Below are 24,291 nucleotides of genomic sequence, written 5' to 3'. Positions count from 1 at the left end.
CCCTCCCCAGCTGGGACATCCGCACTGGACAGATGTTGGCACAGCTGGCCCCTCTTGTCACTTGGCTCTCAGCTCAGATGCCACCTCCTGAAAAGGGCTCTCCCCCCCTAAAGTCACCCTCTAGTCATTCTCCATCGCATCGCCCGACTCTCTGCACATTTGTCATAAACTTGGAAGTCTTGGATCATTTTCTGTTCCCGTGAATGCTGTCTGTCCAACCAGAAGGCAAGCTTCTTGGGGCAAGAACGCTCGCCCCTCTAGCTCGGGCTGTGTTCCCACTGCCTGGAGGAGTGGCTGGCACACAGCAGGTGCTCAATAAAAGCCTGAATGAAGGTGCGACCCAGCCCACAGGTCTCAAATGTGTCTTCTGGGTAAACAGCCGCCCTGCCATCCCACGGGCTCCTCGGGACCACACAGCTCATCTATAAAAAAGCATTGAGTGTTATGGGGTTGGGGGTGATAATTGTAAAGCGATCTAGACGTGCATGAATGAATGAAAATTTAGGGCTAGGCTACTGTGTGCCCCGGGCAGCCCTCCTAGTAACTCGGTGGCTGTCAGCTTCAACGTCATGGTCAGGGGGTGGGGTTCTGGAAGTTTCTGGCTGCACCCCCTCTGGGGCAGAGTACTAGCTGTCTAACTATCCACTGGCCCCTTTCTCCTCCCTAGGAACCCCAGCTTCATTCCCAGGGGCAGGGTGCTCTCGCCATAAGGCAGATGATCCAGGGTCAGGACTCCTTGTGCCCCCCTCCCCCTTCCTTCTGGTTGGACAGTGGATATGGGTGATTTTCCAGCAGGCCCAGGGCTAGCCCTTAGCGTGCCTTTGTTCAAACTAGAAAAAAAGACTTCCACTGTGAGCGGTCGCATTAGAAAAAAGACAGCTCCTATGGGCAGAAGTGTGTCTACGGGTGCCAGGCCTGGCTTGGCAAGCAGAGCACAGGCTGGATTTCATTTTCCACTCAGTCCTTTGGCTGAGAGCTTTGAGCAGCACACGAACTGCACAACTGTCCATGGCAGCCCTGATTTTGGACTATGAGGCAACCTTGAACATGGGAAGCACTTGCTGAAGGCAGAGCTGAAAGATGAAACATGCTTGGGCCCTCGATAAGGGCAGAGCCCCTACATCAGCCCTGGGAGGTCTTCCTCCGGATTTCTTTCCTTTTGGTTTTAAAAAAAAATAATTTATTTTTTAATAGCTTCAAAGTTACAGAAAAGTTGCAACAATCAACCCAAGAACTCCCTCCAGCTGATGGGTCGATTGGTAACATTCTCCTCCGCTCACTCCACCAGCCCCTTCTCCGTTCCTCCCTCCCTCCTTCTCTGTGTAGACGTGTACCCGTTGTTGCTGTTCGTTTTCTGAATCACTTGAGAGCAGCTGGCAAACACAATGCCCATGATCCCGATATACTCCCGTGTGTATGTCCCCAAAACAAGGACACCCCAATGACCATCCAAGTCACCTCTGACTGCTTAAGTGAAACCTCAAACTTCTATGCAAAAGCCGCTTATTTCGGTTTTCTGTTCTAAGTAACCCAGTCTAATTCTAACTGATACTCTCTTCATCCTAACCCCCACGGGCATGTGGGAGGGACCAGACAAAGCTCAGGTCCAGCCCCATCCTGCCCACGCTCTCGCGTGAAATTCACCACTTTAAAGTGAACAACGCAGCAGCATTTGGTACATTCACACTGTTGTGGAACCTTCAACTCTATCTAGTTCCAAAACATTTTCGTCATCCCGAAAGGAAACCCCGTCCCCATAGGCAGTCACTCCCCATTCTTCCCATTCCTGGGCAGCTGCCCGTCGATTTCTGTCGACGGATTTCCCTCTTTTGGACACTTCTGATAAAGGGAACCACACACCGTGTGCCGCCTCAGAACTTCACCCCCCCCTGCTGTTCCCTCTTCCCCGATGCTTTTCCCTCCACCGACTCTGACTCATCCTTTAGGAATTCACCAGCACTTCCTTAGGGGGCTGTCCTAGGGCCTCCTATGAGGTCACATGCCCCCCCCATACACACACCCTCATAAAAACCTGCAGTTTCTCTTCTCAGCATTTTTCACAATTACAATTATTCTGTGTGGTTATCTCATTCGTGTTTCCCCGTAGTTACATTATAAAGTTTATTAGGCAGCAATGCATCTGCCTTATTATCACTGTACCCTGGGGCCTAGCCCAGAATGTGGCACGCCGTAGGTGCTCAATAATATTTTGTTAATTGACTGACTGAACGAACGAATGAGTGATTGCCCTTGGAGAGATGTCCTCTTGTCCCCGCTCGGCTGGTGACACGGGAGGCCCTCCTGCATCATGACCCGGCCCTGCCCTCGCCCAGGGCCCCCCACATGCCCATATATGGATGTGAGGCAGGACAGCTCTGGTCTGCGAGGTCCAGGCCTCTGCGACCTCACAATGCCCCGGGCCTCCCCCGCGTCTATAAGAGGGCCCTGGAGCCGGCCCCTGGCTCACAGCCCACGAAGTTCCACCTGCTCACAGGTTGGCTGGCTCAACCAGGGTGGTACCCCCTGCTCTGAGCACCCGGGCCGACTCCATCCATCACCATGGCCAGATACAGATGCTGCCGCAGCCAGAGCCAGAGCAGATGCCGTCGCCGCCGGAGACGAAGAAGTCGCAGGCGAAGGAGGAGATGCGTTCGGCGGAGGAGAGGTAAAAAGGGTGGAGGGGGGAGCTGGGGGTTCAGCCTGGGCCGGAATCGCCTCTCACCCTCTCTCGCTCCCCCCGCAGTGTGCTGCCGCCGCTACACTGTCCTGAGGTGTAGGAGAAGACGATAGTGCACGAGATAGCAAGTCCACCACACTCCTGCCTGAAATTTTACCAGCCTTCAAGACCTTCTTGCCACATCTTGAAAATGCCACCATCCCAGTGAAATGAACAGGAGCCTGCTAGCGAACAATGCCGCCTGTCAATAAATGTTGAGGACATCACTGCACTTCTTGTCTCTTTGCCTTGAGAGGGAGCTCAGGGGAGGGGGTTGCTGCTCGGGGATTGGAAGTGGGGAGAGGGCTTGGGGATGCCGGGAAGAGGGGACACGAGAGTGACGGTTGTCACACTGGATCTTGTTCCGGACTCTTGACTTGCTCTCAAGTCACACCCCAAAATCTGCCTCCCCCCAACCACTCCTTTGTGGACCCCTCCCTGGTGGGGAGAGGAGCCTGGTCATGCTGGTTTCTGAGTACGTCCCTCCCGCCCCACCGTCGAGGGCCAGCTGAACGTTTACCAGCTTGAGATTTACTAGCCCATCACTACACCCCACCAATCCCCAACATGCCCACACGGGTTTATTTCAGCCCAAAGCTCAGAGTCCCACTCTGAAAAAGTGGCTTCAGAACTTCCCATTCACGTTGCGGCCCTAGACGTTTCAGGCTCCGCTGGGTAGAGGGATGACTTGCCCCCAGGGAGCTGAGCTGAGCTTTCACGTTAATCCTCATGGATGGAGGCACAGCATCCTCACTTGAAGAAACAGGGCAACTCGCCCACCTCGTCTACCTGCTCCACTCATGACACGCCCAGGCTTTCAAAGCCCGGAGACGTGAGGACGGCTCCCAAAATACCAACAAAGGGGATCCCAGTGGACTTTAGTTTACTTGGCTCAACTCGGTTCAGAGAACTGTCAGATCCTTTGACACGGAGCTCGGTCACAAAGCCCAGGGCATTTATCAGGGACCTGGAGCTCCGAAACCCTTTTCCCTGAAAGGACAGGGCCACCCCGCACCTCAGAAATGTCACGGCCGCGGCTTCCATTTATCATGCGTACAGGGGTTCCACATTCATCACTGTCGGCCTCACACCGACCTTCCAGGACAGGTATGGACAACCCCATCTTTTCAGGTGTGGACACTGAGCAGGGAGCTGAACCCACTTCCAGGTCCCCAATTCCTAGCTTGCCTCTCCGATCCCAGGCAGATGGAGGCAGGATGGCTGAGCAGAGACCAGCTCTGGCCGTGGAGATTCTGGTTTGGCAGGGTCTGGGGGTGAGGCCCGGGCATTTGTATTTTTAACAAGCGCCCTAGGGAGCCTCAGCAAGAGGCAGCACGCGGCCGCCAGGACAGAACTGAGCCGTCCGTATCTGTTTCGTGTCGCCGCTGTAACAAATTTCTGAAAACTTCATAGCATAAAACACATTTATTATGTTAGTTATGCAGGTCAGAATTCCCAAATGAGGCTTAGGGGGCTCCAATCCAGGTCTGCGCAGGACTGTGTTCCTTCTGAAGGCTCTAAGAGAGAATGCTCTCTTTCCCAGCTCCTAGCGGCCACCTGCACTCCTTGGCTCATGGCCCCCCCTCCATCTTCAAAGCCGGAGGCGTAGAAGTACCCTCTGCCTCCCTTCTCCATCTTAGGAGGACCCATGTGACCACAATGAACCCACCTGGATAGTCCCAGATGATCCCCCAACTCTAGACCCTTCACCCGCTCTGGCATGTGAGTGACATGCCCAGGTTTGGGGATCAGGGCCCGGCCACAATGTTTCAGCTGCTAGGATTCTGACTCGGGGTTTTAATGGGGTCATCCCTGTACCGTGAGAGGCCCAGGAGGAGGGCAGAGCTGGAGGAGGGCAGGGCATCCTCGGGCTGGGAAAGGGGGCGGAGGGCCACAGGCACGGACTCCGAAGCCCGGCTTTGCAACTTATTTGCAGAGTGACCTTGAGCAAGTCACTTAACCTCTTCATGCCTCAGTTTCCCCCCATGGAAAACGGGGCTAAGAATGTGGAGTGAATGGGTATGTGGAAAGTAAATAAGGGCCTGGCATACAGTAACCCCTAAATAACTGTGTGGACAGATAACGGGTAATGAAGGCCCCCCGCCCACGGCACAGCCCCAAAGGTGGTGAGGAAGATTCTGGAATACTATGTATGGATTCCCACCAGTGGGGTGGGACGAGGGCCTGGATTTGGACCAGAAAGAGTTGGCGCCCTTCTTGTGGCCCGAGAGTCGCACCTGCTCCTTGGGACCAGGGACACGTTTTCAGGTAAGACAAGGGGGTGGCTCGCCCTTCTGGGCCCGACTGGCTGTGGCCCGGGCTCTGTGTTGCCTCTGTGCGCAGGCCAGGGCGGGGACAATAGTGGGGCGGGGCCGCCGGGTCATAGTGGGGGGCCCCCTTTATATACGAGTCCCCGCGAGCGGCCGGCAGACCAGCCCAACAGTAACAGCAAGAGCAGGTGGGCAGGCTGAGCCGTGGCCCCCCTGTCCCCAAGGTCAGCTGCAGCCTCAGCCTGAGCCGCCTGCCCCATCAGCACCATGGTCCGATACCGCGTGCGGAGTCCCAGCGAACGGCCCCAGTCGGGGCCTGGGCAGCAGCACGGAGGCGAGGACCAGGGTCAGGAGTCGGGGCACACCCCGGAGAATATCGAGGCTGCTTGGAGGACCGCCGGGAGCTACTACCGCTACAGACGACGGCGCTGCTCCCCAAGGAGGCTGTACAGGCTCCGTAGACGGCGCTACCGCTCCTCCAGGAGACGCCGGAGACGCCCCTGCAGGCGCCGGAGGCATCGCAGAGGTCGGCCGCCCCACCTCGCTCCCTCTCCCTACCCTGACACCCCCAGGCCATGGCACAGGGGGGCAGTGGGTGGCTCGGGCAGCACCGGGACCCTGTCCACCTTGACAGTCCCCAAGCCCCATCCTTGCCCCCATCTCTGCCTGGATCCCCTAGATGGCCCCATAACCGGGACTTTCTCTTCCCAAAGTCTGCAGAAGGGTGAGGCGGAGGAGAAGATGCAGAAGGCGGTACTAGCCTTCCGGGGCCCGACCTGCTCCTGGTTGGAAGTTAAGAGAAAGTCACCTGCCGAAGGACCACCTCTCAAGACCACAGCAATCCCCCCCCCGACGTTGGATGTTCAAGCCCTGAGTTTGCAAGGAGCCCACAAGATCTTGAATAAAACGAGCCGAAAGTCATCGACCCAATAAAGCTTGAGAAAAGAAACGTGCTGGCCTGTCAGGGTCTTCTTTACGCAAATGGCACAAATTCTTCTGGGGGTGGGGGCAGGAAGGGGGACTGGGGCTGAGGGCTCCCTCCTAGGCACCAGGCACCATGCTGGCATGTTACTCTGTGGGCATCCTCCATCACCCAGAGCCAAGGTTTGATGCTGGGCCTTCCATGATGCCAAGGACCACAATGCTATTCCACAACCAAAGAATCTTAAGGGATGCTGGGTAGATGAGGTGGGAAGCAGTTCTGGCATGCTCCAGCAAGAAAAGGCCAACACGGAGGGAATAAAAGACAAGCGGCTGAATTGTGTGGGCCTTGTGGGTCGCTAGAGTTTTGATGGGACCCTGCACTACTACGCACTTCTGAAGTCCGTGTCAGCAGGGCCACGCTCCCTCTGGGGACGCCGGGACAGAATCCGTTCCTGCCTCTTCCCAGCTCCTGGTGGCTCCCCGTAATCCTTAGTGTTTCTCGGCTGTGGCCGCATCCCGCCATCCTTGGTCACAGTGCTGGCCGTGTGGACTCTGACTGCCTCTCACAGGGGCGCAGGCTATTGTACAGAGGGCCCGCCCAGACAATCCAGCAAGGGTCCTCATGCAGCCTACCGCAGCCACAGAGGACTTGGGGCTCAAAATCGGCAAGACCTCATTGACCTGCTGGAAAATGGACCCCCAGTGCTCAGAAATGACCCAGGGGACACCCCCCTCCTGGGCTGGAACTGTGTTGTACGGGTGTGTGTAGCTAAAGAGCCCTGTAACCTCCAAAGCTTAGGACCCGCTGCCTTTAAAGGGTGATTTTTGGGGACGAGAAGGGGTTAGTAGGGTTTTCTTTAGTCTTCTAGAATTAAAGCTTACACACAGCGCACGGGTCTTAAGTGCACCTGTGTAGGCACCGCTCAGGTCAAGAAACCAGCGCTTCCAGCCCCCCGCACAGGTCGCCGCTGTTCTAACCATCCTCATGTCCTGCTGACAGCTCTCTTGGGCTGAGTGTTTCTGGGATGTGGGGAGGAATCTGTGCTCTCCTGCTTCCAGAAATTCTACCCCCAACTCTCCGCCCAGCTCAAAGGGGGACTTTTGCCAGGTGGGGCCCAATGGAGGAGGCCATGTGGTGGGGTCACATGGCATCCTGCCTCTGCCTCCCGGAACCCAGCGGGGCCACTGGTAGCCAAGGTTTGAGTCAGGTGTCAGCCCAGACTCAGGTGTCCAGGGTGGGGGAGGGGTATTCTGGGGCCCCTTTGTGATGTCAGCGCCCTGCCCGCCACCCTCACAGCCCCTCCGCTGCCCCTCAGTGGCATTCCCTCCCAGTCCAGAGAGGAAGCCAAAGTGAGCGATGGGTTCCCACTGTGCCAAGCTGGGCACGGGCCACAGCCGGGGCCACGAATCCTCCATGAAGAAGCTGGTAGCCTGCGTGAGTCAGGATAACTTCTCCCTGTCATCGGAGGGCGAGGAAGAGGAGGAGGCAGAGGAAGAGGAGGACGAGGAGCTCCCAGTGCAGGGGAAGCTGCTGCTGATGGAGGCGGAGCAGGAGGAGGAGGAGGGCGCCGAAGACGACGCCGAAGCGGCCCAGGAGAGCCCGGAGCCCAAGCAGACACACTCCTGACCCGCGATGACGGCCCAGGACGAGGTGCCCGCCGCCATTCCAGCGAGGAGAGCTTTCAGAACAGAGTCAATAAAGAGTCTCCAAGAAAGGCTGCTCCTACTCTGTGTCCCTAACCCCGTGCCGGTGCGTGTGTGCAGGCGCGTGTGTGTGCGTGTGTGTGTGTGTAGGGAGGTTGAAGGGCAGGAGTCAGTGACCCCTGTCCCTGATGTCCAGCCAGAAGCTGTCACAAGGTCCGATCCCCGTGACGTCTCTGTCGCCGTCTCCTGCTTTGGAGGGTGGAAAACGCGGTGGCCTGGCTGGAAAGTCAGGCCAGGGGGAGCAGGGGGAGGCTCTCCTCCACGTCTGAGCAGACACAGCACCCCATGGGACAGAGCAACCCCCTCAGCCAAACCCCCATTTTCCCACTCTAACCACAGACAGTCTTATCTTAAAGAGTGCTGGCTTGGAGCTCAGCAGATTTGGGTTCAAATTTCTTTCTGCTAGCTGTGCGACCTTGAGTGAGTCACTGCCTGTCTCTGATCCTCAGCCGGCCCCTCCCTGTTTAAGGGTGAGATTAATGGCTACCCCACAGGTCAGTGGTCAGGAGAATGAACTGAGATGCCTGGTGGGGTCGGGCCTGGCACATGGTGAGTGTTGGAGTCAGACCAGTATTGGTGCTGGAGTCGTGGTGGGTCCGTCCACCAAGCCAGCCCTGGTTTGGGGTCGGGGCTTGTGGAGGGGCCCGAGTCCTTCTCAGCCAGAGTCTTGGGCTGCTGTCTCACGCTCCAGGGGGCCATCCGTGCCCCCACCAGGGGCTCCCTTCGGCCTCCATCAAGGGGTCCAGTGATGGAGACAGAGCTGGTCCTTCATCAGAAGGCTGGGGAAGCTGCAGAACCCAGGCCCTGTGCCCACTTCCCCTACCTCCTTCTCCTTCCAGAAGCTTCTCATCCTGCCCCCGGCTCCCTTAACCCTTTTCTTCCCGAAAAACATGACACACGTGATCCCCACCCTCCTCCCTCAGGAGTCCCCCGGGGCACCAGCCATCGGCGACAAGGACCCTGGTCAGGGCTGCCGGGGTGGGGGAGGCGGCGCTCCTGGGGAGACCTGCTCCTTTGGCGCCATGTGTGAGCCTGCGGGGGGCAGAGGCGAGCGCCGTCCGCAGGTGGGGGCCTCATGGCCCGTGAGTCCTGCCCCCGCCCTCTGACCAGGGAGCCCGGTCAGCAGCTTTGTCCTCTTATCTGAGTCGCCCTGACACACCTGCCCATCCTTTCGCCCAGCAAACACCTGTCACACCCCCGCTGTAAGCCACACACCGTGCCAGTCACTAGGGGCCCTAACGTGAATCAAAAACACTTTCCGTCCTACTATGCACTCCAGGGTCCGGGGAGTGGGGGAGAATGTCCAGAGACCCAGAAAGTCTTCACAGCGTGGCCCAGCACCCGCCCGGCCCCAACCTGCCCCACCGAGCCCACACAGGCAGGGCCATTAGCACAGAGCCGCGGGAGCCCTCCGTAATCCCTGTGGATCCCGTAGTGACCGTAAGGCTGGACTGGATTTGAATCCGAGCTCTGCTGCTGACTAGCTGTGGGACTCCGGGCTGGTGACTCAACCTCTCTGAGCCTGTTCCACCTTTGTAAAATGTAACAATCGTACCTATCTCACGGGGTGCATTGGTTTCTTAGAGCTACTGTAATAAATTATGACAGACTTAGTGGCTTAAAACGGCAGAAACTTATCCTGGAGTCTGGAGGCCGGAAGTCTGAACACAAGGTGTTGGCAGGGTGCTCCTTCCAGAGGTCCTGGGGGAATCCTTCCTTGCTTGTCCCCTCATGGCGGCTCCAGGTGTTCCCGGGCTTGTGGCTGCACGACGCTACCCTGTGCCCGCGCCTCCCCACGGGCTCTACCCTTGTGTGTCTTCTCTTGTGGCTCCTATAAGGACACGTCATTGGGTCCAGGGCCCGCTCGCACGATCCAGGGCACCCTCAAGATCCCTAATTTAATCACATCTGTGAAGATCCTTTTTCCAAACACGGTTGTGTTGCCGGGTCCAGGGGTTAGAATGTGGGCTTATCTTTTGGGGGCACCCTTCAGCCCACTTACAAAGGGTCCTTGTGAGGCTCGAGGACAAAGATGCCCAGAGAGGGCGGGACCCAGAGCCCAGCCTCACTGGAGGCGCTCGGTGAATGAGGGATGTTTCCACCCTCAACAATGTGACATGTTTATTAAGAAATAAACTGCCATAGGGCCAGCCCGGTGACGCAGCGGTTATGGTCGCACATTCCACTTCGGCGGCCCTGGGTTCACCGGTTTAGATCCCGGGTGTGGACATGGCACTGCTTGGCAAAAGCCATGCTGTGGTAGGCGTCCCACGTATAAAGTAGAGGAAGATGGGCACGGATGTGAGCTCAGGGCCAGTCTTCCTCAGCAAAAAAGAGGAGGATCGGCAGCAGATGTTAGCTCAGGGCTAATCTTCCTCAAGAAAAAAAAAGAAAGAAAGAAACTGCCATAAAAGCGGATGACAGCAAATCCTTGTAACAAGTGGCAAAGTTGTGCAGGAGTGGAAGTGAACTATGGCGGCCAGATGGGGGGCTGGCTGGTGGAAGGGAGATGGAGACGGAGGGAGTTTCGTGGGTGGAGAAGAGGGAGGTACAGGCGGAGAGCGGCCGAGAGCTGAGCCCAAGGGCGTGGGCCACGGCATGGGGTGGGGGGCTGTGGACGGAACCCCCGAGGTGAGGGGACCTCATGTGCCCACACATGGGGGCTTTCCTCTTAAGGTGCTGGGAGGCCGGAGCAGGGATGGCGTGACCCCAGCTGTCCCACGGGTCTTTGTTACCAGGGGATGGAGTAGAGTCAGGAGGCAGGAGCCGAGGGAGGAAGACGGCTTCCAGGAGACTCCGGCGGCTCCACAGGCACCTCAGGCTCCCGAGAATACCAGGAAGGAAGGAATGACATCTCTTTGTCAGATGCGGAAACCAAGCCTTGAAAACCAAATGACCCACCCAAGACTGGACATTAGGATGAAGCGGGGTTCGAACCCGGCTCTAAAGCTCCCGGCGTTCAGTCTTGCTGGCGAGGTGGGCTTGCCAGGCTGGCCCCAGGACCACCCCCCAGGCCACTGGGTTCCTCTCATCATTGTCCATCTGGTAAGCCAGCCAACCCATCCGACATCATCTGCCTGAGCCCTGGTCGTCTCCCCATCAACCCTGTCCCCCCCCCAACCCCCGGCCGGCTGCCCTGGGCTCCCAGCTTCCGAGCTGCCTGGGCGAAGAAGACAAACACCCGAGAAAGCATACACAACGTTTATTGAGCCCTTCCGGTGGGCTGGACCTGAGCCGAGGGCTGGACACGGAGGCTCCCGTTTAATCCGTCCGATGTCCCTAGGAGGTAGGTATTCCTGTTGTCCCCATTCTACCAAATGGGAAACAGGGACCTGGAGAGGTGAGTGTCCAGAAGGAAAGGAAGGAGGGCATCTGGGCTGCGGACTCAGCACGAGCTGACCCACGGGTCCCCGCTCTTAACCAGAGATGGGACGACCCCAGAGTGCCCCTGAAACCTGTCCCGCCCTGCGGGTTAGGGGCAGGGACAGAGGGCTCTGTGCCAGCCGAGCCGCATCTGTTACACCCCTGTGACCTGTGCCATCACAATCGACCCCAGCTATATAACCAGGGGCCGCCAGGGCCTCTGTAAATCTGGACGTGCTGGAAAAGCAGGAGGGGAGGCCTCTGCCCCTCCAGACGTGGCCTCCCATGGACACCAAAGCACAGGGCCTCCCCGTCACCCACTCTCAGCCCCACAGCAACTCTCGGCCCCAAAGCCACACCTGCAGCCAGTGCGACTGCAGCCACCACTGCCAGAACTGTAGCCAGAGTTTCGCCACCGGCCGCTGCAGCCAGAGGTCAAGCCCCAACGCGCCAAAGCATCACAGTCATACCACGCACTCCCACTCCGGTCCCGCACGGCCCATCACCCACTCCTGCAGCTACTCCAAGAAGAGGAAGAACCTGAAAAGACAGGGGAGCAAGAGGAAGGCGGTGAAGAGGAGCCAGCGGGTTGGCAAAACACAGAGGTGGCACTCAGGTACCTTTCAAACAGGGGAAGGGCCACAGGGCCCCCCAGGGGAGGGGCGGCAACCCAGCTGGACCTCGGGGGCAGGGAGGGGAAGGCTGCAGCCTCCAAGGGGGAACACAGAGGAACGACAGGCAAGGGCCAAGAGGGAGGGGCTCCGGCTGGTTGTATATGTGATGCATTGCTGGACTAGTCCTTTGGATAAATTGGATGAGTTATTGGGAGGATGGACAGATGGCAGATTAGCTAGATGGAAGCTTGGCTGGTGGATGAGAGGCAGGGTGGATCCATAAATTAGAAGGTTGGTTAGGTAGAGGCATGGGTGATAGAAGGGTTAGGTGATTGCTTGAGTGGATGGAGGGAGGGAGGGATGGAGGGAGGGAGGGAGGGAGGGAGGGATGGAGGGAGGGAGGGAGGGAGGGTGGAGTGAAATGCTTGTTGAATGACCAGCAACTCGAATGGATGTGGTTAGCTGAACTGGATCGATGCACTGGTGGGAGAAAGAAATTAGTTGGTTGGGTAACGGTTGATCCACAATAGTTGGACGTGGCTGGAAGGACGTGGATGGTGAACGGATGGTGACTTGGTTGGACGTAGTTGGAAAGATGGAGGTATGAGTATTGATGGGAGGATGGGCATTTGATGAACTGGTTAAACACTGGTTGGCTGGGTGGCTAGAAGATGGGTAGATGAACGGATTGAATGGTTAATTGGATGGAGGGAGTAATTGAATGGACCAACTGATGCAAGAACGGACGTCTGGGCTCGATGGGCAGCCTGGATTAATGTCGGGTAAATGGACGGACTGGGTGAACTCGCGGAGGGGTGGGTGATAAACGGGATAAATGGATGGATGGATTCACATAAGTCAAAAGGACCTCGATGGTCTAAGCACCATCCACGCTGCATATCTCATTACAAAGGAGCAGGCTGACCCCAAGGAGAGGTTAAGTGACTTCAGGAAACACTCAGCTCTTAAAGGGCCCCTTTCTCATTCCCTTCCTTAGGGCGGAAACACAACTGAGAGGCACCCCACGGCTCATTCCTGTGTTGGTTTCACCCAAATGAGGACGCCATCCCGCGTGGAACGCTAGAAGGAAAGCGTTCTGCAGGAACACGTTATCTACAGGGATTTCTATGCAACACTGATTAAAGCTTGCACACTGGATGACTCTTCTTGTGTTGGCATTTTAATTGCACTAAAGGTGTCTCGCGTTCGGGGCCCTGGTTTGGAAGCAGGAAGCAGGGAAGATGCTGCATAGGGAGTAGGGACGGGCCACGTGACCTCAGGAAAGCATAAGGAGCTAATGCTGGCACAGGGGCAGAAACGAATGAGGGGTGGGGACTCCGAGGAGCCTGTGAAGTAGACAAGCAACACTCTGCTTGCACACATGGGATGTCCATGGGCCCACACACTGTTTATGTGCTCCCCACGCAATAGTCCGCCCAGGAGCATGGCGGGAGACAGGCGGAAAGAGGGTCAGGAATGTGCATTCTGCAGTCCAGAGCATCCTGAATTTGAATCCTGGATCACTGAGTTGCCCTGCTGTGTGACCTTGGGCTGGGGATGAACCTCTCTGAGCCACACTTGTTTCAACAAACTTTTACTAAGGAACCGAATGTGTCTGGGGGCTGTGCTAGGCTCTGCGAACACAGAAGACACACAAGGCCCTGTGACAAGGTCCAGTGTGTTTCTAAAGATGCTGCTGGAGGCTGTTGTCGAGGACAGAAGGGACAAGAGGAAGAGCTGCTAGCCAGGTGTGGCCAGGAGAGAGGGACCACTGGCCTGGACGGAAGGGTGACACTGGAGATCTTCCGAGACAGGTGGGCGGGAAGGAGCACCTGCTTGTGCGGGGGTCAGGCCGAGGGCCAGCAGAGAGGGCAGAGGGGGGCGGAGCCGGGTCACAGCAGCCCGACGCGGTGAGGGCACCTAGCACGGGGCGGGGCACATGGTTGCCTGCTGTCCCTTTGGTGTCACATCTGGCATCTGGGCTAGAGGAACAGGGTGGAGCACGCGGAGATGGGAGGCAGGGCGGGCGTGGAAATGATGAGGCTGTCCTCGGGGAGGCAAAGGGACCGGGAAGCATTGCGGGGGAGCCCTGGGGAACGCCCTCCGGTGGTGATCACCTGGCAGTCTGTACATATATTGAGCCGCTGTGGTGCACACCCAAAGCTAACAGAATGTTTTATGCCAATTTTATCTCAATGGAAAAAAAAAGGAAGTCTGAGCTGTGCAGGCCCCCGAGCTCAGCAGAGCCCGCCCCGGGCCGTGGCCTGCAGGGGAAGGTCTCCTTTCAGATCGGTGTGTGACTTCAGAAAGTCACTTCCCCTCTCTGTGCCTCGGTCTCCTTGTCTGGAAAATGGCAGGGCAAAGAGCCTCCTTGGGGGGTTCACTGAGAGCCCACACATGCGGGTATCCAGCAGAGGGCCTGGGCCACGGTCTGCACCCCGGGGTCCTTGACCTCCCCTCACCACAGGGACAGGTTCCAGGTTGGCATCATGCGCCCCATGAGAGGGTGTGGGGAAAGGCCCAAGCAGGCGGGAGAAATCCCCATTTATGGAGCGCCTACTGGATACCAGATGCTTTGGCATAAGTGTTTCCACTGAATCCACACGCCCTCAGCAGGAGAGTTCCTGTTCCCACTTTATAGGTGGGGAAGCTGACTCAGAGGTGAAATGATTTGATTGAGGTCTCCTGGAGGGCAGGTCTGCGATCAGAGGTCAGTGCTCTGCCCAGAATCCCGTTTCCCACTTAAAAATGTAAGGCCCCATGATGCCATGATAGTCATTAACACCTCAGTGCAACAGAGTTTGGGAAGCCCTTCCAGGGAGCATGTTTTAAGGGAGGAGACAGAGACAGAGGGTCAGAGGATAAGGTCAGGGACTTTGAGCCCCGCTCACCAAAAGACCTCCTATTCCTTGGATGGTGTCCTTTTGTGATATGATCACTGGAAGCAGGGGATCTATTATAGACACATGATTTCTATAATAGAGGAAGTCAACTGGAAAGCAGACAGACTGGGTCACATGCGTGGTTTATGGACCCGTCATTAACCTCACATTTCCCTGAAACCAGCACTCAGAAAGAAAGCGGCACAAGCACACACAGATAGCCAGTCACATATACAAAGAAGTCGCCGTTCAAATCCGCTCAGACACAGAGAGCTAGGTTCACGTGTGAATTCCCAAATACACACACACACACACACACACGCACACACGCATGCACGCAGACTCTCCCAGGCCTCCCCTCCCACAGCCTGAAGCACACACGCGCTCACCACCACACCCCTCCCCTCTCACCGCCAGACACACGATGATGAGAGAAAAAAATCAAACCACAAATTCATTCTTTCGCTTGCTTGGGTTGGGGTGGGGCAGTGCTATTTTGGGGGCAGGCCTGCTGGAAACCCAAATTCAGGAAAGAGAAACAGATGCTAAACGCAGCCGCCCAGAGCTGTGCAGAGGCTGAAGCAGGGCTGTCTTGTCCTTCGGGTGGAGAGATCCAATTTCGCTGGGGGGCTGGGGTGCAGCGAGTCTGTGAAATAGATACTACGGCCCTACCTGTGGTGGGCCTGCCCGCTCAGCTGCCCGGGGCTGTCATTCCACCCACCCTGGTGGTCACTAACGGGACGGGACGCAGCAGTCCTGGGGGAGGGGGGTGGTCAAAGAAGAGGATTTGGAGCCTGAGTCGAGAGGCCCATTTGAAGTCCAATTCAGGAGGAAAAGACCTCAAACTATAGCCACACAGACTCACGTTCAACTCCCAGCTCCTCCATTTCCTCGCTGGGCGACCCTAGGCCTGTCTCTTAACCTCTCTGAGCCTTAGTTGCATCTCATGCTTTGTGACGGGGTCCACGGGAGCGTGCTGTTCTTGTCGCATCCCCAGTATTTAACACGGGGGCCTGGCACGTAGGAGAAGCTTAGTAACTCTTTGTTGAATAAATGAAAAAATGAGCAAGCCTTAAAACAAAAGTGAGATGCCACTTGTGTACCCATTAAATGCGCAAAATGAGAAAAGGTTTGATGACAAGAAGCACGGGCGACGTCCCGGGGAAACAGATACTGTCGCACACGGCTGCCGACGGGGGGACACGCACAGACAGGACACTGGGCAGCGTCTGCGAATCCGTAAAGGGCTTCTCACACACGTGGGCCAAGAGGACGCACTGGGAGCGTTAAGGGTCACATTGTTGCAAGAGCAAAAAAACTGGAAACAACCTATGTGTCCATCCAGGGGACGGCTGCACGAACACACAAGGTTCATTGAGGAATAGCAGGCAGTTTTTAGAATAATAGGGTGATGGCCACGTGATCTATCCAGGTGGCTAGGATCTGTTGTCCAGGAGGAAAAGAGCAAGATGGAGAAAGACACAACCAGCGAGAGAGGAACAAATTCTACACAGAGCCACTGTATTTTTACGGGGAAAAACGCAGCTATGGAGGTGCAGAGAAAAAGATCTGGAAAGACAGGGACCAAGCTGGTGCCTGGAGTTACGTCTGGGGAGGGGAACTGATTTAATTATTTTACGCGAGGAATTGAGAGAGCAAATTAAGGAGGAAAAAAGGAACGAGCATCAGGGAGAGGTCTCTGATGGGTGCTTAGTAAAGCTTTGCGGACTCTGAAAAGAGATAGTACAGGAATGTTGAATATAAACTCTGTGCAGGCAAAGTGGTGTTATTATCTCTTCTGAGCCAATGGCTTTGGTCCCTTTCTGGGCTAGCTGGTCTGGGCAAGGTGACACAGAAGGCTCTCTGCAGAGGGACTCATTGCCCCAGGGCAGGGAGAAGCCAAGCCCAGGCCCTGCCTTCCTCCAGCCCTACCCCACCCTATCAGCCTCACCCTATGGACCACCCTATAAACCACCAGCTGGTCTGGCACGCGGGGCCGCTGGCCGTCTTACCTTCTCCCCTCCCCCACTCCCCGTCCCCCGCCACCTGCCGCTGGGGTCCTCAGATTCTCGTCTCCACGCCTGTGCTTGTGCTGGGCTCGGCCAGGCTGTTCTCCCTCGTCTACCCTTGGCTTAGTCCCACTTGATCTTTAAAATTCAGGTCAAGGATCACCTCCTCCCAGCCTGCCTCTGGGCCCTGCCAGCTTGGCCAGGCGCCCCTTCCTGCGTCAGCACCCTGGGCTTCCCACGTCACGGCCTCCCTGTCTGTGTGCCCCGAGACAACAGGCCTGCCCAGACAGAGAGGGCCGGCCGGATCCGACCTCTCATCACCGTGCCTGCCACTCTCAACCGCGTTCTCGTGGCGAGGGGACACTGAGTTCTGCCTCTCAATCTCCCCGGCCTGCTGTGTGGTCCCTTCTCACGTCCAGGCTCGCAGCTTTTGCAAATTCTTTCCTCCCCTCTACGTTCAGCTCCCAAAGGAAACTGCGATTGCTTCTTGTCCTCAGCAGCTATGGGATGGCATAGGGTACCAGATCGGCTTGTTAGAATAGCGTGTGGAAACATGACAAATGGACTCCCAGGAGGTCCTGAGGGAGCCACTGACGAAAACACACTGGTTCTGCCACGTTTGGGCTTTGGCACTATTCTTTGGGCCACTGGGTTAAGTCCACTTGCCTGAAGCCACGGGGCTGGTGGGGGTGGGGTGCTGGGACCGCAACAGGCGTCTACACTCCACAACCAGGGCTCTCAGCAGTCCTCCTTCGGGCCCCTCCTGTGTCGGTGTCACTAACACCATAACAGCGACCGGCTAACACTTCACAGCCTCTCTGACCTGATCTCTCCCTTCTTTCCCCGTCACACAGGGATGACGGGTCTACTGGCAGCTTCTCATCAAGCCTTCCGAGGACAGCCGAGGAGCCAGCCTGTCACCACCTGGAGTCCAGCCACCGCTCCTGTCATCGCTCCGGGGCCGGTCAGCCTCCTCTGTCCCAGAGAAGTTTCTCCTTGGGCTGGAGTGTCCCCACAGCACATCCCTCCCCCACTGAGACATGCCATCTTTCAGGCTGTCGGGGCCACCGGCACAGCAAAGCCACCTCTCCAGGCGGGGTCTGGCCAACCCCCGGGGCCCCCCCGAATCACCTCCACGGAGTCCCACCGGCTCCAGGAGAGCCTTTCTCAGCTGGCCAATGGCGACATGAAGCTTCCACCTCACAACCAGGGGCAGAGCAAATAAGGCGACAGACCCCAAAGCTGCCACCTGGCCCCGCCCCAGCAGGGGCTCGCTCGGCAAACAGCCGTTCCTTCCCAGGTCTCCCGGGGTACGGGGGCTGAGCCCAGAACCCGGGCCGTGGACTCCCCGAGCAGTGCTCTCTTCCACAAAGCATCAACGTCCCAGTGTGGCACCCATTTCAGGGGCTAGCGTGGCGACCCCCACAGGGGTCAGGGATCAACATGGGGTGTGTTCCAAGGCCTCTACTGCAGGTCATTGAGGCTAACACCACAGCTGCCTGGAAGGCCAGCGCCAGGCAGCTCTGCCCACACCCAATCCTGCAGTGTCTCCTGCAATTAGGGGGAAAATCCAAATGCCCCCCCCCCCCCAAGGTCCCCCCCCCCCCCCCCCACTCTCCACACCAGCTACGCACGGCTCCCCCCAGGTTCTCCAGTGTGCCCAGCACTCCCACCACTGGGACTTCTTCTCTCTCCCTAGAGCCCTCTTTATCCGGCTTCTAGAAAGACCTCAACTCTGCTGTCACCGCCTCCAAGAGGCCTTCCCTGACTGCCTTCTCTCACTCCTCCCGCACTGCACCAACAGCTCCTTGCTCCCTTTCTCCCTGTTCATTGCCCCCCAGCACCTGCCACCATCTGAGATGATGGCGTGAATTCGCCGCCTGTCTGCTCGAAGACCCCTGGGCCCCTGGTGCCGGCAGATAGGAGGCACTCTATAAATACTTGCAGAATAAATACTGAAGGAGGAAAATAGATACGCTATTCCCCTTATCCTGCAGATGAGGAAACTGAGGCATGGAGAAGCTTGCCCCAGGCCACATGCTTATTACGTGGCAGGCTGAAACTCAGGCCGCTCATGGCAGAATCGAGGCTCTAAGCCACACAGCTCAGGGCCCCCAGAGGCACGGGCTCCCGTGGGAACCTAGGCTGCCCCGTGGGTTCGGAGAAAAGGCGGGCTGAGGGGCACGGGGGCAGAGGGCAGTTTCAGGATTACAGGCCCTGTCCCGCGGCCACTGTTCCCAGCAGAACTGTGCCAGAGCTGGAAAGAGAAACTGAAAAACCTAGCTGTCCGGGCCAGAATCTTGACTCGTCCAAGCTGCTGGCTGGGCCCCTCACTCCTCGGGAACCATCCCGCACATCTGGCTGTGGTCCAGCAAGCTATGAACACAGGGCTGTCCCAACGGCCCTGTGACAGGAAATCATCTGTGCTGAGCACTTTTCCCTGTGCCTGGCACTTGGCTCCCAGCTCTGCATGCCTTGCTGCTCTGTGAGGCACCAAACTTCCAGAACTCATTTTGCAGATGGGGCAAATGAGGTCCAGAGAGGGCAAGTGGCTTGCCGGAAGTCACACAGCTGGGAAGCAGCAGGCCTGGAGTCTGAAGGCAGCCCCTCAGGGCTCCCCACCCCCACCTGGCTTCCTGGGAGCCTAGCCCTGGTCCTCCACAAGAGCTGTCCAGGAGGCAGATGTGTGTCAATCAGCTCATTTCTTGTCTCTTCTGGCATCTGGATTTGGTTTCAAAAGAACTCAGGACTTCAGAAAATGAAACCAAAGCCATAGCAACTGTCGCTGTTGGTGGCGAGGAGAACACACACGTGCTGGCTGATTTGTGCCTGAGTCACCACAGCTTTCACAAGCAGGATCCGGTCAGGGAGGGCCGGGCCCACCGTCCAGGCCAGGAATCTGAGACTCAGAAGGGCCCAAAGCTTACAGACAAGAGGGAAGTCCCCACTCCTCCCCAGGCAGCCTCAGGATACACACGGATGACTCTGACTTCTTCAGCATCTATTATTTTCCCAGAAAACAGACCAGGATGCGAGGCCACCAGGAACCGGGGGTGGAGGGAGTTTAACAGCACAGTAGACATGGGCAAAAGCTTTGGGATCTGACATTCTGGGTATGAGTGTCAGCTCTGAGCCGTGTGCCCCTGGGCAAGTGACTCTCCCTGTGAGCCTCAGTTTCCCTATCTGTGAAATGGGCAGATTGGATGGCTGTCCCAATCCAGTGCTCTAAAGACTGGAAAGCCTTGAGCTCAGTCAGCTTAGGCCAATATATCACAGTAAACGAAATGAAGGAGAGGGATCCACAGCGATGGGTGGGAGTGTGGCAGCAAGAGGGGGGCCGAGAGGAGGCCTCAGTCCCCGGGGAAAAATAAATACTGTCCCCAGTAGCCGTCGAGGCTGTCGACGGGAGACACATGGGCCATTAGGTATTTATAGATTTCCCTTCGTGCAGAGGCCTGCCAAGGAGACATGATGCAAGGAAGACAAGTCATACAGGAGTCAGCCCAGCATGGCCGCCATCTCTGGGCCTGGACCACTGCCCTCAGCTCAAGTGGGAAGGAGGTGCCACCCCCCCACCACCCAGTGCTGGCACCCAGGGGCCTGGTTTACCCCCAAAACTCCCCTCCTTCCACTCCACCCGAGCCTTCTCTGGCTTCTCAAATGGGCTCAGGGATGAGGCCATGTGCCTGCAGGCTCCAACACGCTGCCACGCCCACAGGCACCCTCGGATGAGAGACAGTGACAGACAGCCAACGCCCACTGCAAGCCGATTATTCACGGGGGACTGTCCCAGGCACCTGACCCACAGTCACTTAGTCAACCCCCACCGCTCTGAAGGAGGTGCTACTGTTATCTCCATCACACAGACGAAGACACCAAGGCAGAGGGGTTAAGTTACGCCCAAGGTCACAAAGCTGGAAAGCTTGCAGAGCTGCAATTGAAATCCAGGGAGTCTGGGTCCAAAGTGTGGCTTTTAAGCACTGCTTTATATCTTACTCAGCACCCCCCACAGGCACGGCCCCAGCACTGCTCTGGAATGACCACAGCACCTGACCACTGACACACGCTCGGCTCTGCGTCTTCCCTCTCATCCCCTTGCACAAGACGGAGCGTGCGAGCACATGACCCAGGGCGACCACATCAATGGCCACCACCAGCTGCTGCTGACACGAATTCAGGGAGCCGACAGGTCCCAAGAAAGGCTGGCTCCGGGACACTCCCTCGTGTCCAGGAGGAAACACAGGGGACCTGAGAGCTGCCTGGGGCCAGGGAAGGAAAGGGCCAGAAAGGCACCCAGGGCTTCAAGGAGAGGTGCAGGCTGGGCTGCAGCCTGTAGAGGGCAGTGTGCCCCAATGAGCGGCCAGCCACCGTGCCCCCAGCCTGGCCTGTCTTCTGTGTGACCCTGAGACCAACACTACTTACCCACCAGCTCCAACCCTCATTTGTTCTTTCTCTCCTTAAAAAATTACATGTGCCAGCCCCTTTCCACGACCCAGGATCGCTCACACACACCAGTGTACAAATCATAGCCCGCACCACCACCCCCATCATCCGGAGCCCAAGGTGGGGCTGCGGGTCCGGGTAGATGCTTGACCGGGCAGCGGGAGGGGAATCTGTCAGGCAGAGGTGGGGGAAGCGGAGGACTGGCCGGGAAACTCAAAGCAGGTTTTGGAACCACGGCATCTGAAAATGAACCATCTTTTCATTGGGCTCCAAAGCGCGTCTGGAGGTGCCCAGCGGCTCCTGTCCCCAAGCTAAGAGCGCGGAGGGTGTGCCTCGTGCAGAGCTCCCGAGGTGCCAGTCGCTGCGAATCACGGCCCCGCCCGGGCCTCAGTTTCCCCGGCAGTGGAGCAGCGGCGAGGGCAAGCCGAGGCAGCCGCCGGCCTCGCCGCCCCGCCCGGTTTCCGAGGAACTCGGCCGGCCCGCAGTAGAGGCGCCCTTCCCGCCGCCGAAGGATTCCTCCGAAGCCTGCGGTCAGGCCGCCGCTTCCTGGGAAGCCCAAGACTAGACCAAGGACGCCGACGGGCCGGGAGGGGTGCGGGGGCGGGACCCCGGGACCCTGGGGGCAGGGCGACGGCGGGAGCAGTGCGGAGGGGCGGGAGGCCCGGACCTTCAGGCCGGACCCCAGGCTCGGTGGAGAGGTCTAGCTCGAGGGGAGTAGAAGACAGAGACCTGGCGGGGGCGAGGGGTGCGTCAGGACCCGTGCAGAGCATCCTAAGGGCTTGGATGCAGAAACCCGCGATCGAGCGTCCTGGGGGCAAAAGCAGGGACTTCAGGTCCCAAGGGGGCGTCCGAGAAGGGGCCAGCGGGTTCAGGGGCGGGGCCGGAGACCTTGATGGACGGGTCCTAGGGCTGTGCAGCCTGGGTCAGCGTAGGGGGCCTCCGCGGAGCGGGTCCCCGGAGGTTTGGAAAAGCTCTAGCTGGCGGGGGCCCGCCGCGCGCCAGCGCCACCCTTGAAAAAGAAACCGAAAGTGGCGGGGAGGGCGGGTCCTGAGGGGGGGGCGGAGCCCGCGGGGCGGGGCCTGTCGCCGGGCCCGCCCCCACGCCGGTTTAAAAGACTGGCGCAGGGGCGGGCGCGGGCAGAGCGAGCTGCGGCCGTGGCTGCTGCACGGCTCCCGGCCCCGGAGCATGCGCGAGAGCCGCCCCGGAGCCCCCCGCCGCCCCGCCCGCGGCCCCGCGCCCCGCCGCCAGGTGAGCCAGGCACCGGGCAAGGAAGCGGGAGGGACAGGGGAGGCCGGGGGAGGACGGGATCGCGGCTGGCAGGCCGGCCTCGGGGGCTGCGCGTTGGGGTCGCGGCCGCCACGCCCCTGGCTCCCGCCGGCCCCACCCTGGCAGCCCCCCGCGCGCGGGGCTCCCGCAGCGCCGCTTTTCTCCTGCTTCTGCCCAAATCGCCCGGACGGGCGGCCAATCCCCGGTGTGGCCGGCAGGCGGCGGCCGCGGGGCGGCGAGCCGAGGGCCAGGTGGCCGGAGTCGGGGCTGGCTTCTCCCCGGCACCTCTCTCCACGCCCCCTTCTCTTACCCAAACTCCGAGCGCCCCGGAGGCTGGACTCCGCCTCCCCGCCACCCGGAGTCCGCACCCACCCTGGAAGCCCTCGGCGGATGGGGAAGCCCATTTACTAGATGCGTCCACTGAGGCTCCAAGGGGCCCCGCCGCCTTGATCCTCCGCCCTCGGCGCTTTGGGGTCGGCTCAGCCTGGAGCCCCACCCCTCCAAGTGGTCCCGCGGCCCCCCACCTGCCCGGCCGCACCCGGCGCCTCCGCTCACTGCCTCTGTCTCCCCATCAGCGCATCCCCGGACGCTATGGCCCACCCCTCCGGCCGGCCCCGCGTGTAGGATGGTAGCACACAACCAGGTGGCAGCCGACAATGCAATCTCCACGGCAGCAGAGCCTCGACGGCGGCCAGAGCCTTCCTCCTCCTCCTCCTCCTCCTCTTCCTCCGCCTCCTCCTCCGCGGCGCCCGCGGCCCCGGCGCGCCTGCGGCCCTGCCCGGCGGTCCCGGCCCCGGCCCCGGGCGAGACGCACTTCCGCACGTTCCGCTCGCACGCCGAGTACCGGCGCATCACCCGCGCCAGCGCGCTCCTCGACGCCTGCGGCTTCTACTGGGGGCCCCTGAGCGTGCACGGGGCGCACGAGCGGCTGCGCGCCGAGCCGGTGGGCACCTTCCTGGTGCGCGACAGCCGCCAGCGGAACTGCTTCTTCGCCCTGAGCGTGAAGATGGCCTCGGGCCCCACGAGCATCCGCGTGCACTTCCAGGCCGGCCGCTTCCACCTGGACGGCAGCCGCGAGACGTTCGACTGCCTCTTCGAGCTGCTCGAACACTACGTGGCGGCGCCGCGCCGCATGCTGGGGGCCCCGCTGCGCCAGCGCCGCGTGCGGCCGCTGCAGGAGCTGTGTCGCCAGCGCATCGTGGCCACCGTGGGCCGCGAGAACCTGGCGCGCATCCCCCTCAACCCCGTTCTCCGCGACTACTTGAGCTCCTTCCCCTTCCAGATCTGAGCGGCCGCGCACGCAGCATTAACTGGGGCGCCTCCTTATTATTTCCCATTATTAATTATTATTTCCCTAGAATAATAACGTTGGGGCTGGGGGTGCCTTCCACGCCTGGGTTGGAGGGAGCGGGCGCGGGGGGGCGATGCGCCTCCCCCTGGCTGCCGGGGGTCCAGGCCGCAGACCCCTCCCCAGCTCTTGGGGCGGGCGCGCCCCCTCCAGGTGCTCCCTCTGGGTCCCCCTGGTTGTTGTAGCAGCTTCGACCTGAAGTCGAACCTCCTACCTCTTCATGTTTACATATATCCACTTATCTTTGCACAGACCAGGGGTTGGGGGAGGGCCTCTGGCGTTATTTTTCTGCTGTGCAGAAACCTATTTTATATTTTTTACAACTAATTTAGGGAATAAACTTTATTATGAAAGTTTTTTTTTTTTTAAAGAAACAAGGTTTCTAGAGCGTGTGCTTTGTCCGAGGTTTTCCTTGGTTGTGAACAGGGCCGGGGAGAGGGGGGCCCTAAGGCTGCCGTGGTTGGCTGGAGGTGCTCCTTGGCTGGGGGCCACCCACAGCTCTCAGGGCTCCGAGGGGACGTGGGTCTGGTTTTGGTATTTTGTGTCCGGGAAAATGCAAGTTCACATTTCAGCGCTTAATGTGTGCCGGGCCCGATTCTGTGCTTTACAGGCTCAAATCTAATCCTACAGAGACAACCCTGTGAAGCCACCTCTTAGCCCCCTTTTACAGGAGAGAAAACCAAGGCTGGGGTGAATCGGCCTGTGGTCATTCCCGTGTCCCAGAAGACACTTGGGTCTTTTTTTTTTTTGGC

The 24,291-nt window shown here is 58.7% G+C and overlaps 4 protein-coding genes across 4 annotated transcripts; all 4 read left to right on the top strand.

The window, feature by feature from the left end:
- Positions 1 to 5,253: 5,253 nt before the first annotated feature.
- On the top strand, positions 5,254 to 5,860 carry PRM2 (protamine 2). Its single transcript, XM_046666389.1, is given in 3 exon segments — positions 5,254 to 5,512; positions 5,716 to 5,759; positions 5,762 to 5,860. Coding segments are annotated over 3 exon segments (402 nt in total).
- Positions 5,861 to 7,267: 1,407 nt separating this feature from the next.
- Positions 7,268 to 7,537, top strand: PRM3 (protamine 3). Its single transcript, XM_046666388.1, has one exon. It carries the CDS (start codon positions 7,268 to 7,270, stop codon positions 7,535 to 7,537), a length of 270 nt encoding a protein of 89 aa, XP_046522344.1.
- A 3,014-nt stretch (positions 7,538 to 10,551) lies between these two features.
- TNP2 (transition protein 2) lies at positions 10,552 to 12,814 on the top strand. The gene is made up of 2 exons (XM_046668683.1): positions 10,552 to 11,593; positions 12,589 to 12,814. Exons 1-2 carry the CDS (start codon positions 11,263 to 11,265, stop codon positions 12,603 to 12,605), a joined length of 348 nt encoding a protein of 115 aa, XP_046524639.1. The 5' UTR covers positions 10,552 to 11,262; the 3' UTR covers positions 12,606 to 12,814.
- Positions 12,815 to 21,091: 8,277 nt separating this feature from the next.
- On the top strand, positions 21,092 to 23,902 carry SOCS1 (suppressor of cytokine signaling 1). Its single transcript, XM_046667657.1, has 2 exons — positions 21,092 to 22,173; positions 22,767 to 23,902. The coding sequence occupies exon 2, from the start codon at positions 22,817 to 22,819 to the stop codon at positions 23,477 to 23,479; it is 663 nt and encodes a 220-aa protein (XP_046523613.1). The 5' UTR covers positions 21,092 to 22,173; positions 22,767 to 22,816; the 3' UTR covers positions 23,480 to 23,902.
- Positions 23,903 to 24,291: the final 389 nt, after the last annotated feature.

This window comes from Equus quagga, chromosome 7, assembly GCF_021613505.1.
Source record: "Equus quagga isolate Etosha38 chromosome 7, UCLA_HA_Equagga_1.0, whole genome shotgun sequence".
Taxonomy (NCBI): Eukaryota; Metazoa; Chordata; class Mammalia; order Perissodactyla; family Equidae; genus Equus; species Equus quagga.
This window is presented reverse-complemented; position numbering and strand designations above follow the sequence as displayed.

Coding starts and splice junctions, on each gene's coding strand:
- PRM3 (XM_046666388.1), top strand. CDS start 7,268: ATGGGTTCCCACTGTGCCAAGCTGGGCACGGGCCACAGCCGGGGCCAC.
- TNP2 (XM_046668683.1), top strand. CDS start 11,263: ATGGACACCAAAGCACAGGGCCTCCCCGTCACCCACTCTCAGCCCCAC.
- SOCS1 (XM_046667657.1), top strand. CDS start 22,817: ATGGTAGCACACAACCAGGTGGCAGCCGACAATGCAATCTCCACGGCA.